This window comes from Lepus europaeus, chromosome 9, assembly GCF_033115175.1.
Source record: "Lepus europaeus isolate LE1 chromosome 9, mLepTim1.pri, whole genome shotgun sequence".
NCBI classification, from domain to species: Eukaryota; Metazoa; Chordata; class Mammalia; order Lagomorpha; family Leporidae; genus Lepus; species Lepus europaeus.
In genome coordinates this window covers 18,094,703-18,109,032 of record NC_084835.1, presented here as the reverse complement: position 1 = coordinate 18,109,032, position 14,330 = coordinate 18,094,703, and the positions used below count along the sequence as shown (strand labels likewise).

The 14,330-nt window shown below is 51.2% G+C and overlaps 1 protein-coding gene across 5 annotated transcripts in view; it reads right to left on the bottom strand.

Annotated features, from left to right (window-relative positions):
- The window catches only part of ULK4 (unc-51 like kinase 4), a 597,001-nt gene that overhangs the window by 171,744 nt on the left and 410,927 nt on the right, over nucleotides 1-14,330 (bottom strand). For 4 of the 5 annotated variants that reach the window (XM_062200117.1, XM_062200121.1, XM_062200119.1 and 1 more), the window contains 2 exons: nucleotides 13,355-13,521; nucleotides 8,863-9,000 (listed from right to left, as the gene is read on the bottom strand). In XM_062200117.1, coding sequence (XP_062056101.1) covers nucleotides 8,863-9,000; nucleotides 13,355-13,521 — 305 coding nt within the window. The remainder of the gene's footprint in view (nucleotides 1-8,862; nucleotides 9,001-13,354; nucleotides 13,522-14,330) is intronic. The other variant, XM_062200120.1, reaches the window with a different exon arrangement.

The following is a 14,330-nucleotide window of genomic DNA, read 5'->3' as shown; positions in this document are numbered from 1 at the left end:
TGGGGAGCATAGGCACTGTGCACACGCTGGGCAGTGGGATGATGTGGGTATAACCAGGGCAGGGAGTGGATGAGACTTCATCACGCTCCTCAGAGCGGCCTCCTGGGGACATACGGAGGAGGTCAACTGTAAGCTCTAACACTAGGTTAACACGCAGTGTAAGCACTAAGTCGCCAACTCTACGTTATTCACTTCATTCATCTCACCAAGTAGGCACTGTGTCACCTCACGTCACCACAACAAGAAGGGCGAGTACAGTACAATGAGATACCTTCACAAAGAGGGAGTCCACACCTACGTAACTTTCATTACAGTACCCTGTTGCAACTGCTCTATATTATTGCTGTTGTTGCTAATCTCTCACCAAACCCAACTTACAAAACTTTATCACAGGTATGGAGGGATAGGGAAAAACAGCACTGACACTTCCCGACTTGCAGTGGAATTCCATCCAGTCAACTCACCATAAACTGAAGACATCGGAAGTCAAAAAAGCATAGGATACACCTGACCTACTGCTAACCACACTAGCTGAGCCTCCAACAGCACTCTGTAGAGTCCAGGCTGCTTCCTCTCACTCTTGTGGTGCTGTCTGGGAGCTGCAGCTCACTGCAGAGGGGGGCGGGGGGGGGGGGGGAGGGAGGGAGGGGGAGGGGGGGAGGGCGGGCGGGCATCGTACTACATATATTCCACAGCCCAGGAAAAGATCCAAATCAAAATCTGAATTGAATCGGGGCTCCTACTGACTGCATCTCACTTTCCCATCATCTTGAAGTAAAAAAAAATCTGAAACCATTCTAGGTCGAGAACTTTCCATATAGAGGGTTAATCTGTGGCTTAAGAAGTCTTGGAATGTATCCCCCATGGCGTGGGAGGGACTACAGCAGGTCATACATTACAGATGGACAGGTTTCATATTCTTTTAGGGATAAGTAGCTCTACATTCATGGGACCACATCTGGAAAGAACCTCAAAAGCTAAAAAGTCCATTCTCTTGCCTTTGGGCCAAATACTTCCAAAGGTATCCAAGTCAGTTTCTCTTTCCCTGTGGAAAAGCAATCCCAACACCTCACTGGGGGACACAGTACATTCTGTAACAACTGCTGTAAAATCGACTTTCGGCCTGTATGTTCTCTGGCTTTGGTGCTCCACAGTCTGGCTTCTATTTCTCCTCACTTTCTATGCAGCTATCAGTGTGTGCTAATCTTACTCAGAGAAGCCCTATGTTCTTGTCACAGGCCATTTTCTACCTGGACGTCCCCCGTGATACACACAGTAGAGCTCACATCTATTAGGCAGACGTTTGGCCAACACAGGGGAACCTAAGTTACTGGCAACTGGAGTTCAGTACCCACAAGAGCCAGAAAAACCTCTCAGAGGATGATTTTAGTCCTGGGGCCATCGCCTACCCTGAACGCTCGGGTGGCATCACACAAGTCACCGGGGCTCTGGGACCGGTGGTAGAAGAGGCTGCTCCAAGGCCGGCGCCGCGGCTCACTAGGCTAATCCTCTGCCTTGCGGCGCCGGCACACCGGGTTCTAGTCCCAGTCGGGGCACCGATCCTGTCCCGGTTGCCCCTCTTCCAGGCCAGCTCTCTGCTGTGGCCAGGGAGTGCAGTGGAGGATGGCCCAAGTCCTTGGGCCCTGCACCCCATGGGAGACCAGGAGAAGCACCTGGCTCCTGCCATCGGATCAGCGCGGTGCGCCGGCAGCAGCGCGCCTACCGCGGTGGCCATTGGAGGGTGAACCAATGGCAAAAGGAAGACCTTTCTCTCTGTCTCTCTCTCACTGTCCACTCTGCCTGTAAAAAAAAAAAAAAAAGAGGCTGCTCCAAGATTCCAGGGGGCAAGGAAAGCAGCCGTGTGGGGGAATTCAGAAAGTTCAAGGAAAACGTGCAGGGTCCTTTCATCCCACCTGTCTAGAACTTCTGAAGCCCTCCTGTACTGGTGATGACAGTATCCAAGGAAATCAGTCCACGCTGTTTCACAGGTAAAGGCTCAGGGTGAGAATCCTAAAGGCCATCCAGGAAGGGGCTGACAGCAAGGGGGCGCTGCTGGTGAGCATTATAGGCACCAGTAAGAGATGTCTATAAACAACAATACAGGGCTCTGCACGCGAAGGGTCCCGGGCTGAGAAGGAGGGGCCGTGTCCGGCAGGCTGGGTGAAAAGAGAGAAAAGAAGGGGTGCTCAGTGAGGGGAGGAGCTATGATTCCAACAAAACAACAGCAAAGCAGCAAGCAGAGGATGGGGCTCCCCATCAGACACAGGATCACAGAGTCCAAGGGCAGGCTGCCGAGAGCGGACACCTGAGAGCGGCCGCAGCTGCAGAACAAAGCAATTCACGGACGCGCTGTGACCAGCGCCACGCCAGGCACCTTCCGGTGCCACATCTCACTGAAACCTTCTGGGCTCACAGACAAGGAGCGCCTTAGCCAAGGTCACAGAGCGGGGCGGCAGCCAGGACTGCGCCAGCCACCTGGCCACCTCTGGCTTAGAGTCACACCTTGTTCTGACTCCAGAACTTAGGGGCTAGCGCTGTCCACAGCACATGGGCTACATGAGTTTCAGGAACTATCCGTAGTACAAATCAGCACATCACTACGTGTCCCTAATATAAGCCTGGCCCAAATGGCCTTGCCATTTCTGTAGGCCGCAAATGGGCAGATACTGGCGTCTTGAGCTGATCTAATGCAGTACAAAAGAATTTCAAACGAAGAGAAATGGTATCAGCCCCCAAATTTAGAGCCCTGTTGTGTTTAAATCTTAAACAAGGTAGGGAAGAAACAATGAAAGGAAGAATACATAAAACACACAAAATACATCCAGCTTCATTGTAAAACAGAGGCTGACAGAAAAGACCACTTCACATTTTATGTTCTGGGCTGACCTCCTGGCTGGGTAACCAGAGGTCCCAAAGCCAGCTTTCCCGTGGAAGCCGCTGCCGACTGTGACCTTGGCAATGCCTAGTCCCGTTAAACACACCCGAGTTCCTGGTTCCCTGCTCCTCATTGACCTCAGAACCTCTGAACAGCTAGCTCCCCAGGCCCCTCCAGGGCAGAGAACCAAGTCTGCATCTCACGGGCTGCGTTCCACCCGGGGAGACGATCCAGGACCCACCTATTTTGCCAGTTAGGTTAGATTACCTGGAACACATGCCTGCTCAACAAGCAATTCTCAAAGAGGCGGGTGGCGGCAGGAGAGGAGATGGGAATGTCTCCTTCCTGCCCTCTCAGATTGAAGCCTAATCTCTCAGACCCAGCAATTAACCAGTGCAATCAGGGCAGCTACAGCAGGCAGAGTAAGCAAGCCAGGCTCATCAGAGGCGCCCTGTGCGGCCGTTCCCAGCATTCGGGAAGGCACGTCTGAGTCACTCCAATCTCCTAATTAACTCTGCCAAGGAAGTGGGAGTAACTGCATCAGGCAGAGCTGTAAAAATGCCTTCTTTTATCCTTCCTAAACAAACTGTCTTTGTGAAGTCTACAAGCATTTTTTTTTTTTTTTCTCTCTGCTTGCTTGTCTTGTCACCATCCCGGGGACCAAAGGCAAAAAGTAGCCTCCATTCAGAACAATCATCGACAGAAAAACGCATCCGGAGGGGACTCTACTTTTTATCTCAGGATATCTCCCATTCATAAAACCTCCAAGACGTTAAAAAACAGAAACACACACACCCGATCAGCTTTCTAATCAAAGGTACTCCCCTTCAGCCGGAGTGTTTCTAAGCATGTCACAAAGGTGAGAGTTTAATATGTCTGAACTTAGCCCAGAGGCCAAGCAGAATCACAGCAGGGGGGTGGGGGTGGGGGTGGGGGGATTTTGACCTTGAGGTGAGAGAAGCGACTCCACTCCACCGCCGCCCTGTGTGTTCCCTCTGTGAGCTGCAGGGTTCTTTGTCAGGTGTGCCGGGGCCCGACATCAGAGAGGAGGACCAAAGAGCATCAAAGGGGACGCCCTTAGAACAGCACGAGCTCACCACCAGCTCCTGAGAACAGGAGCGCACGAGTGTGTTACTTCTTACTGAGCTGCGCTGGTCCAGTGTGTGGGCCAGGTACTATTCGTGGAATCCTGACAGCTATCTCCCAGTCCAGTTAGCAGGAGGAACCCCGTCCTGCAGATGAGAAAACTGTGGCGGCAACAAATGCACACGTATTGTTAAACAGTGTTCGCCCAAGAGACCACGGCTGGCGAGCAGCTGGGCTGAGTTGAGTTCAGGCCCATTAGCACTATGCGATTCTGTTTCCCTGTGATGTGACTGGGCTACTCACATGCGGACTCTTCAGAAGACTCATAAAGAATAGGTATTGTGAAAAAGCCACATGGATTTCCAAGTTGTTCCCACCAAACTTCTATTGTAATTCCATTTTTCTATGAACTTTTGGGAGTGTCTTTCATGTATTTCTTTTTATTATGAATTTTTTGAAACTCAAAGAGAGCTCCATCCACTGGTTCAGTCTCCAAACGCCTGCAATGGCCAGAGGGTGGGCTGCGGCTGGAGCCAGGAGCTTGAAACACAATCTGGGTCTCTCACGTGGGAGGCAGGAACCAGGGCTTGCTTGGGCTGGAGTCAGGAGCTGTGACCGAGAATCAAACCCAGGTAGTGGCTGATGCTGTGGCATAGTGGGCTAGGCCTCTGCCAGTGGTGCTGGTATTCCATATGGGCATTGGCCCACGCCCCGGCTGCACCTCTTCCAATCCAGCTCTCTGCTATGGCCTGGGAAAGCAGTGGAAGATGGCCCAAGTGCTTCGGCACCTGCACCCACATGGGAGACCCAGAAGAAGCTCCTGGCTCCTGGCTCCTGGCTTTGGATCAGCCCAGCTCCGGCAGTTGTGGCCATTTGGGGAGTGAACCAGCGGGTAGAAGACCTTTTTCTCTGTCCTCCCTCTCTCTGTATGTAACTCTACCTCTCAAATAAATAAATAAAGTCTTAAAAAAATCCAAGTATTCCCACATTGGATGCAAGCATCCTAAATGTGAGGCTAATTGCCCAGCCTTTTATTATATTTCATCTTCCAGTTTATGATTCCTTGGAACATAGATTAAAATGGAAAACACTGGGGGCTGACATTGTGGCGTACTGGGTAAAGCTACCATTGGCATTCTACATGGTCACCAGTTCATGTCCCAGCTGCTCCACTTGTGATCCAGCTCCTCACTAGTGGCCTGGGAGAAGCAATGGAAGATGGCCCAAGTGTCTGGGCCTCTGCCACCCATGTGGGAGACCCAGATGAAGCTCCTGGCTCCTGACTTTGGCCTGGCCCAACCCTGACCATAGCAACAAGGTGCAAAGTGAACCAGCAGATGGAAGATCTGTTCTCTCTCTTTCTAAGTCTGACTTTCAAATAAATAAATAAATCTTTAAAACAATGCACTCAATATAATTCCCATTTACTGAAATTTACTGATCTTTGTTTAAAATAAAGCACGGTCAATGCTTAAGAGATGTTTCCAGAAAATTGCAAAGAAGCTACAGTGTCAGTCTTCAGAGCACAGACACAAATATAACTCTACTGAATCAATTTTCTTAAGGTATTCATATCTTTTATACCCGAGCTCAGTAAACATTTTCTACAAAAAGAGCAAATAGCACAGGTTTGTGGGCTGCACCGTCTCTGCTGCTACTGTCAGTGCTGCCACTGAGGTGCAAAAGCAGCCGGAGACAGTGTGTAAATGAGCTGTCTGTGTGGCTATGTTTCAGCAAAACTTCATTTTCAAAGATAGAAAGTTGGCCAGATTTAGCCCACAGACCATTGTTTGCTTATCATTGTTCTACATCATCATTTTCATCAACCTGATCTGTCAGGCAATGAGAAAGATGCATTGAACTTTGCAAGAACATCGTGTGTTCTGGATTTCTCCCTCTTTGTATCCGGTCCTTCTCTGTCTGTGGAGTTCCATGCTCTGATATTTGATGCAAAAGGGTTCAGAGTGGGACTGGCGCTGTGGCACAGTGGGCTAAGGCTCTGCCTGCGGCACCGGCAACCCATATGGGTACCGATTCATGTCCTGGCTGTTCCTCTTCTGATCCAGCTCTCTGCTATGGCCTGGGAAAGCAGTAGAGAATGGACCAAGTGATTGGGTCCCTGCACCCATGTGGGAGACCCAGAACAAGCTCCTGACTCCTGACTCTGGATTGGTCCAGCTTCAGCCATTGTGGCCATTTGGGAAGTGAACCACTGGATGGAAGACCTTTTGCTCTGTCTCTCCCTCACTCTGTATGTAATCTACCTCTCAAATAAATAAATAAATCTTTTTTTTTTAAAAAAGGGTTTACAACAGTTATACTTTCCTATGACTCTCAATCTTTACCATTGCAGAATCATCTCTGTGTCTTGTTGAAGGTTTCTGGGAAATGATAAGCATATTGAGGTTTTCATGAAATCTTATATCTAACATAGGAAAACATTTGGAAAGAAAATATAAAATAAGACAATAAATTGAAGATTCATAACAAGCTCAAGAAGTTCAACTGGAATAAATTCACCTAGCAAAGGCAAAGACATCTCAGCACGTGGCAAACACCAAGGCCCTGTCTACAAGACAGGTATGGGACAGAGCGTGCTACAAGTGGCTTCTCCAACACAGGCTCCTTATCTGTCTTCTTAAGGCTACTTTCCTTCCTTTTCATACCTCTTCCTATAAATCTAAGTATTGCCCTACATTTCACACATCTAATCAGTTAATTTTATTTCATATTTAATGGGACCATTTTGAGTCTTTTTTTTTTTTTTTACTTTTTTTGACAGAGTGGACAGTGAGAGAGAGAGACAGAGAGAAAGGTCTTCCTTTTGCCGTTGGTTCACCCTCCAATGGCCGCCACAGCTGGCGCGCTGCGGCCGGTGCACCGCGCTGTTCCGAAGGCAGGAGCCAGGTGCTCCTCCTGGTCTCCCATGGGGTGCAGGGCCCAAGAACTTGGGCCATCCACCACTGCACTCCTGGGCCACAGCAGAGAGCTGGCCTGGAAGAGGGGCAACCTGGACAGAATCCGGCGCCCCGACCAGGACTAGAACCCGGTGTGCAGGCGCCACTAGGTAGAGGATTAGCCTGTTGAGCCACGGCGCTGGCCAAGTCTTCTCTCTTGTTCACAAGAGCCTGATTGGTTTCTTGCCCTTCGCCTATGAGCGGGCTATGAGGATTTAGCCCTTATCCTCCAGAGTGGACTCATGATAGGGCAATTGGCACAGCTGTTGAGAGGCCTCACAGGGCAGCTGCACTGCATACTGGCCTGGCTGGCTTTCAGGCTCCGCTCTGCTTCTGACTCCAACTTCTTGCTCATGTGCACCCTGAGAGCAAGCAGGTGATGGCTGGAGTGCTTGGACTGCTGCCGCCCATGTGGGAAACCAGGATTGAGTTCTGGGCTCCTGGATGCTTCCTGGCCCAGCTCCAGCTATTATTTTTTTAAAGACCTATTGATTTATTTGACATGAAGAGTTACATAGAGAGAGGGAGAGACGAAGAAAGAGAGATCTTCCATCCACGGGGTGACTCCCCAGATGGCTACAATGGACTGCACTAGACCAAGCCAGAAGCTTCATCTATCGCAAGAGTGGCAGGGCCCCAAACACTTGGGCCATCTTCCCTGCTGCCTTCCCAGGCACATTAGCAGGGAGCTGGACTGGAAGTGGAACAGCTGGGACATGAACTGGTGTCCATACGGAATGCTGGCATCACAGGTGGCAGCTTAACCCGCTACACCGAGATGCTGGTCACCAGCTCCAGCTACTGTGGGCATTTGGAGAGTGAACCAGTGGATGGAGGATCTTTGTCTATCTCTCTCTTTATGCCTTTCAAATAAATAAAAATATACAGAAATTAAACTGAAGTCATTCTCTGTGAGTTCACGTGAAGTTCTACAGTAGAGATCTCTCCCCTCTGTCAGGGCCGTGCCCAGTGACCTGGGGTGTGGGCCCATTCCCTTACTTCTCTGTGATGCTCTTGGTCAGGTGTTGGGGACTGCTTTACCCTTTATTAATACAACCAAGTCCTGACTGATTATTTTCCTATTTTCTTTCTCCCACAGTTAAACCAAATCTTTACTTGTTGAGTAAAAATAAGTCTATAAAATTATTCAAACAAACTGCATTTCCTTCTTTGAACCACAGAAAAACGTCAGTGGTCTTGTGTACCCTCACCTTTTTTTTTTTTTTTTTGTAACTTAATTTCACTTTTTACATCCCATTCCTGTTGAGACTGAGGGACTATTTGCATGCCAAGTCTAACTGTAAAATACTTTTTTGAAAGGACACCAATTCCCATCCTTTCCTTTTCCTTCTTGAAATTCATTTGCTGACTTTTTTAACCTCACATTCATTAAAAAAGTAATTGCATTTCACAGTTTTTAACCTTACTCAAATATCTATTTAGATACAGGATGAGCTACCTGGTTGAAAAATAAAGCAGAGGGGCAGGCGCTGTGGTGCAGTGGTTCTGTCAGCTGCAGTGCCCACATCCCCTGTGGGCATCGGTTCGAGTCTTGGTGGCTCTACTTCCCATCCAGTTCCCTGCTGATGTGTCTGGGAAAGCAGCGGAAGATGGCCCAAGTCCTTGGTGCCCTGCACCCTCGTGGGGGACCCAGAAGAAGATCCAGGCTGCTGGCTTTGGCCTGGCCTGCCCCAGCCCCAGCCATTGTGGCCATTTGGGGAGTAAACCAGCCAATCAAAGATTCTCTCTCTCTCTCTCTCTCTCTCTCTTTCTCTTTGTGGCTCTGCCTTTCAAATAAATAAATAAATCTTTAAAAATAAATCACGTAGAAACCTAGTATTTCCAGGCTGCATAATCTTCTGAAAGATCTTTTAGTTGGGATGGGAATCAAAATAACACAGAAACTCAGGAGATCACGAGATCCGAACAAAATGACAGGAGTACCTGCAGCGCGCCGAGAGACACCATCAGGTGAGTGCTTACCAGCGGGATGAGCAGGCTGATGAGGTCGGTGAGCGGCCTGCCGAGCAGCAGCAGGTCTTCTGCGGCCTGAGTGTCCCCTCTCGAGCCAGACTTCTGAGCCTGGAACAGAGAGAAGAGGAAACAAATGGGGTCTGGTGATGAGGCAGCATGGCTGTGGGAGACAGGTGCACCCAGACCACCAGGAGGAAGGGGCCGAGAAAGCTACTGACCTTGAACCTCAGAAGACGCTATGCTCAGCTGAGGCTTGACAGTGAGTACAGAAGCTGCCACTGCCACCAGCTTGGGCTATGGAGGCAGAGCCAGGCAGCCCATCAATACAGCAGCGGCTGGACGATGGTGATGCCACACCTACTGCAGTGGCGAAGCACTGCACACAAAATCTCTTTGAGAAAACGCACTTAGCCAGAAGTGAAAGAGCAGACTATAGGCCTCCCCACCTCTCCAGGGAAGGCGGGCTTCCTCCTGCACTTCAGGCCCTGGGGTCAGAACTTAAGCTGCCTGCTTTGTTCTGTGCAGGAGGACGTGACTGGCAGACACTTCCTTTTTCACGACGTGCACCTCTCTGGAGCTACGAGCAACTGTGGCCACCAGGAGCTTGGCGCTTCCCTCTCCCTGCGCCTCCCAGACTGACTTTATCAGAAGGGCAGCACTTTCTCCCAGAATGCAAACGTGCAGCACCATCCCAGGGGCCTGAACCTTTCTGCCTTCTGATGCACAACTTGACGTGGAATAGTGGCCTTTTCACATTAACTCTTTACTCTTTGGAGTGGATTGGTCCCCTCGTGGTAACGATACGGCAGCCTTAACCAATAAGGCCCTGGGCGGCAGTCAGGGGCATGGGGCCACTGCTCCCTTCCCAAATTCAGGAAAACGAGCAGGCAGGGCCACAGAAGCACCTCAGTGTAACTCTCCCCTCCAGGACACCCACAGAGTGGCCCCACAGAGTCTCAGAGGCCTACACCATCCTTTGTCACTGCCACCAAGAGACGTCCAGGCCCTACCCACTGAATTCATGGACTCCCGACTTGCAAAGTTGCCAAGGGTTCCAGAAAGGGCAGACTGCACCTTTGCACAAGAGGAATGCATGAGAAATGTAACTCTCTGCACAGGAGTATCAGCCCCCCGTGGCAGGAAATTCTGTGAGCCAAAGGGACCCCTCGCATAGAGGCAGCATAATGATAGAGGCAGAGGCCGGGGCCTGGCCCTCCGCCCAGCCTCTCCGCAACTCCTCTGCATCGTCCCATCTCAGGCCAGCATCCTGACTCCGAGGCTGGTGGCCCTCTGCATGCACAGGGCTCCTGTCTCTGTCATGACATCACGACACTGTCCTTCCCATCCGGATCCTGTGCTCTCTATCTGGATCTGCTGGTCTCTTTCCAGAACCCACGGCCCCATCATCCTTGCGTGGCAACCGCAGCAGAAATGAAGTGTGGGTGGAGGGAGGAAGGAGGAGAGTACAGCAGGTGACTGCAAGCCTTCGGGTGGCGGGGACAAGGCTTGCAGGAGCAACGTGGAGGGCAGGTATCTCAGGGGTCGGGAATCTCGCGAGGACAGGCCTGGGGTTGCTAAGGCACAGGGTGAGTCTAAGGCCCTACACATCTTGCCAAGGAGTCAGAAAGGTGTTCTTAGATAACCAGGCATCCCTGAGGTTCTCAAGGGAAGCAGAGATCCAATCAGGCTACGGACTACGGTACGAAAGGCTCATCCGCACTCAACAACAACACAGAGGACCCCCTGAAGATCAAATGGAGTCACCCCAAGTGATGGACAGTCACCATGGACAGCCTTGACTGCGTGTGTGACACTGAGAGAGGTGTAGTGGCCATGTTTCAGCCTCCCTTCAACACTCGCACACCTGCAGATCAGCAGCTGGTTCACTGGCCTGCTTTCGGGAGAACACCACCACCAGCTTCCCGACAGCACCTCAGACAGGGCGGATGAGGCCCAGTCCGGGCGGGCAGGTGCAGCCTGGATATTCACATATTTGTCGTCCTTCCTCCCACTCTGTAGTGCCCGAGGAACACTTTTCAGCCCCTGGATTCTTGCACATGCCGGAGTTTTCCCTACTAATCTGTGAACTCCCCAAAAGCCAGAACCCTCTCCCCTTGGACCCTGTGTTGACGTCACAGATGCCTGGCCCTATGCTAGGCTCATAGACATACAACAACAAACGAATAATGCATAAGCCTGCTGGGAGTTAGGTCTGTCGGTAAATACCGACTGAGCGCCTTCCCCGTGGGTCAGGACACAGAACTGAGGTAGTCCAGGCCCAAGGGAACCCCTGTGCAAACAAGCGGGTGCGCACCCGTTTCACACCCGGGCCGGGCACAGTGGGACGTTTCCTATGGACGTTTCATTCTCTCCTTTAAGTCTGCCCACAACCCAGCCAAGGCCTTCTCACCCTGACTTTATGGACAAGGAAGCAGACACTCAGTTGAGGTGGCTTGTCCGGGTCAGACAGGTGCACAGCTGAGTGCCTTTGTCTCTGCTGCGTATCATTTGCACACCACACTCGGGGGGTTCGCCCAGGGTCGATCCTGAACCAGAGGGCAGCTGGGGGAAGGGAGAACTAAACTCCACAGTGTGATTCTCACGTTGCCACCTCCGTTCCCCAGCATAGACACTCCCTGGACAAGTGCTTCCTAAATCCAAACACTCTCTATTATACTTTTAAACACTGCCATCCCTCAAGTCTCCTCTTCTAAGAAGGTTCCAATTAGAAGTAGACACAGGTGGGGCTGGCACTGTGGCATAGTGGGTAAAGCCACTGCCTGCAGTGCTGGCATCCCACATGGGCACCGGTTCGAGATCCAGCTGCTCTACTTCCGATCCAGCTCTCTGGTATGGCCCGGGAAAGCAGCAGAAGATGGTCCCTGCATCCACATAGGAGACCCGGAGGAGGCTCCTGGCTCCTGGCTCTGGATTAGCTCAACTCTGGCCGTTGTGGTCATTTGGAGAGTGAACCAATGGATGGAAGACCTCGCTCTGGTTCTACCTCTCTCTGTAGCACTGTGTTTCAGATAAATAAAATAAATCTTTAAAAACATAAAGAACCAAGTCACAGAAAGAAAGAAAGAAAGAAAGAGAGAGAGAGAGAGAGAAAGAGAGAGAGAGGGAGGGAGGGAGGGAGGGAGGGAAAGAGGGAGGGAAAGAGGGAGGGAGGGATAGGGAAGGAGGGGTGGGGAAGGAGGGAGGGAGGGAGGGAGGGAGGGAAGACATGAAAAAAATGTGCAACTGCGGATCCCCCAGGTCCTCAGCAGAACTCTGCTGCTCGCGTGACATGACGACAGATGAGCCAACAGAAACAAGTCCGTACTCCAATGCCAGCTGGGCGAAGCACTTAGTGACTGATCAGTATTATGTGTTGGGAGGATCTTGGGACTATTTATTAAGCCACGTTGGACAAGCTAAATACTGATCAGCCTAAGTGAGGGTGAGAGAGACCATTTATCACAATGATGCACAGCAGAGACTAAGCAGGACGTAGGGAGGCATTATTGGCTCTGCTACTGGGACACCAGGCAAGGTATCCAGGCAGCCGCTTTCAACCGCAGCTTCTGCTAATGACACGACCGTGCGATACGCATTTCTTGCAATTTCACCAGGACTGTACAGGCAACACCAAACTCACCCTGGCTACAGCCTTTCAGCTGATCTAAGCACCGCTGACTCAGCTGGTTAGAGGGAGCATTAAACCAAAGAGGCACACGGAAGGCTCCTTAGAAGGAAAGTACTTGGCAAAACCCCATCTCTCGCCTTCCTTACAGCACAATGCCAAGGAAATACAGGCAAGAGTGGCGTTTGATTCACAGCCACTGGACACCTCTCTAGCCCTGAGAAGCATCTCTCGGGAGACTGAAGGAAAGGTGTGGCCGTTTACATGTTGCGTGTGCACGTATGTGTGCATAGATCTACGTGTATGCAAACATGGCTGCCCGTGTGCCTGCGCACGCACGTCTGAACTCTCAGCTCACAGTCCCCAGGAGGCTCAGGCTTCCTGCTGCAGGCACGATGCAGCTCCTTCTCTGGCCAGGGAGAGACAACAGACGACTTGGCCAGCCCCGGCGTGCACCTGAGGCGAGTGCTCTCCTCCGTGAGGGACAGTTTCCCTAGTGATGCTCGACACGTCCTGGCTTCCTCAGCCTCTTTCGCTTTCCCCCGTACGATCACTTTTAAAAGATGCCTCATCATTTTATGAACGTGTTCGATTCCCAGGCCTTACTTGCAGATCCCTAAGAGGTACAGTGCAACGTACGCACAAACACTGCACAACCTGATCCAGCCAGTAAACAACCTGTCCCTACCCTCCTCTTTTGGGCTTGGAGCCCAAGGAATGATATGTTTCTTGCTTTTTGTTTTTGTTTTTTAATTATAAAAATAAAACCACAATCAGAGGCAGATGAGCAGGAAGCCCTTGGAAGGGGACAGGTGGCCTGGAGCGGGGCTACTCTACCTGCAAGGCCAGGCGCACGATGGCGGACGTGTACGTGAGCATGCCGTGCAGGATCTCGAGCAGAGAGAACAGCAGCGCGGCCGCCGTCTCCGCGTTGTGCGTGTGGTCCGTGTCCAGGCACAGCGTGGCGGCCGTGGTGAACAGGTGGCAGACGTGTGTGACGAGACCTGAGGGTAAAGCGGAAAGGGAGAATTATCCACCGGCAAGTATGGAAACCAGGAGTCAAGGGCGCCGAGGAGACAGGCACCCGACTGGATGTAGCATGGACGCCTGGCAGTACTCAGACTGCACTGTTACTCGATCCACTTGGAAAGGCTGTCCACACTGCCGGCTTCCAGGTCTCATGCCCAGACAATCTGTTCGGGGACCTAGGAACATACTTGTGCGAGTTCTGCAGGTGATTCTGTTGCAAGGTTCCCAAAACCACACCTGGAGAAACCCAGCTCTCCGTGCACAGGGTCTCCAGGGTCTGAGGACTCCTTGTCACTGGAGCAAAGCGTGTCGCATGTGGACATGAGGTCTCAGGGTCCGTGTGGAGGCAGCTATTGGGGACCAGGCTGGACAAGGCAGTCTGGTCTCTCATGGGCTCTGCAAATAATTGAGTGGATTCCATAGGATAAAGCAAACAAGCTATGTTTTCCCCATGTGCTTCGAAGATGTACAATTAATTATAATTTAAAGAAATCTGACATCGGTGAACTGCTGGTTAGTTCTATCATCCTGTCTCTGAAAACCTTATATTGGGGCTGGCACTGTGGCGTAGTGGGCTGAAGCCTCTGTTCAAGTTCCCACTGCTCCTCTTCCAATCCAGCTCTCTGCTGTGGCCTGGGAAAGCAGCAGAAGATGGTCCCCAAGTGTTTGGGCTCCACATGGGAGACCCTGGTTTCAGATCGGCCGACCTCCGGCCACTGTGGCCATTTGGGGAATGAACCAGCAGATAGAAGACTTTTCTCTGTCTCTCCCTCTGTCTGTAACT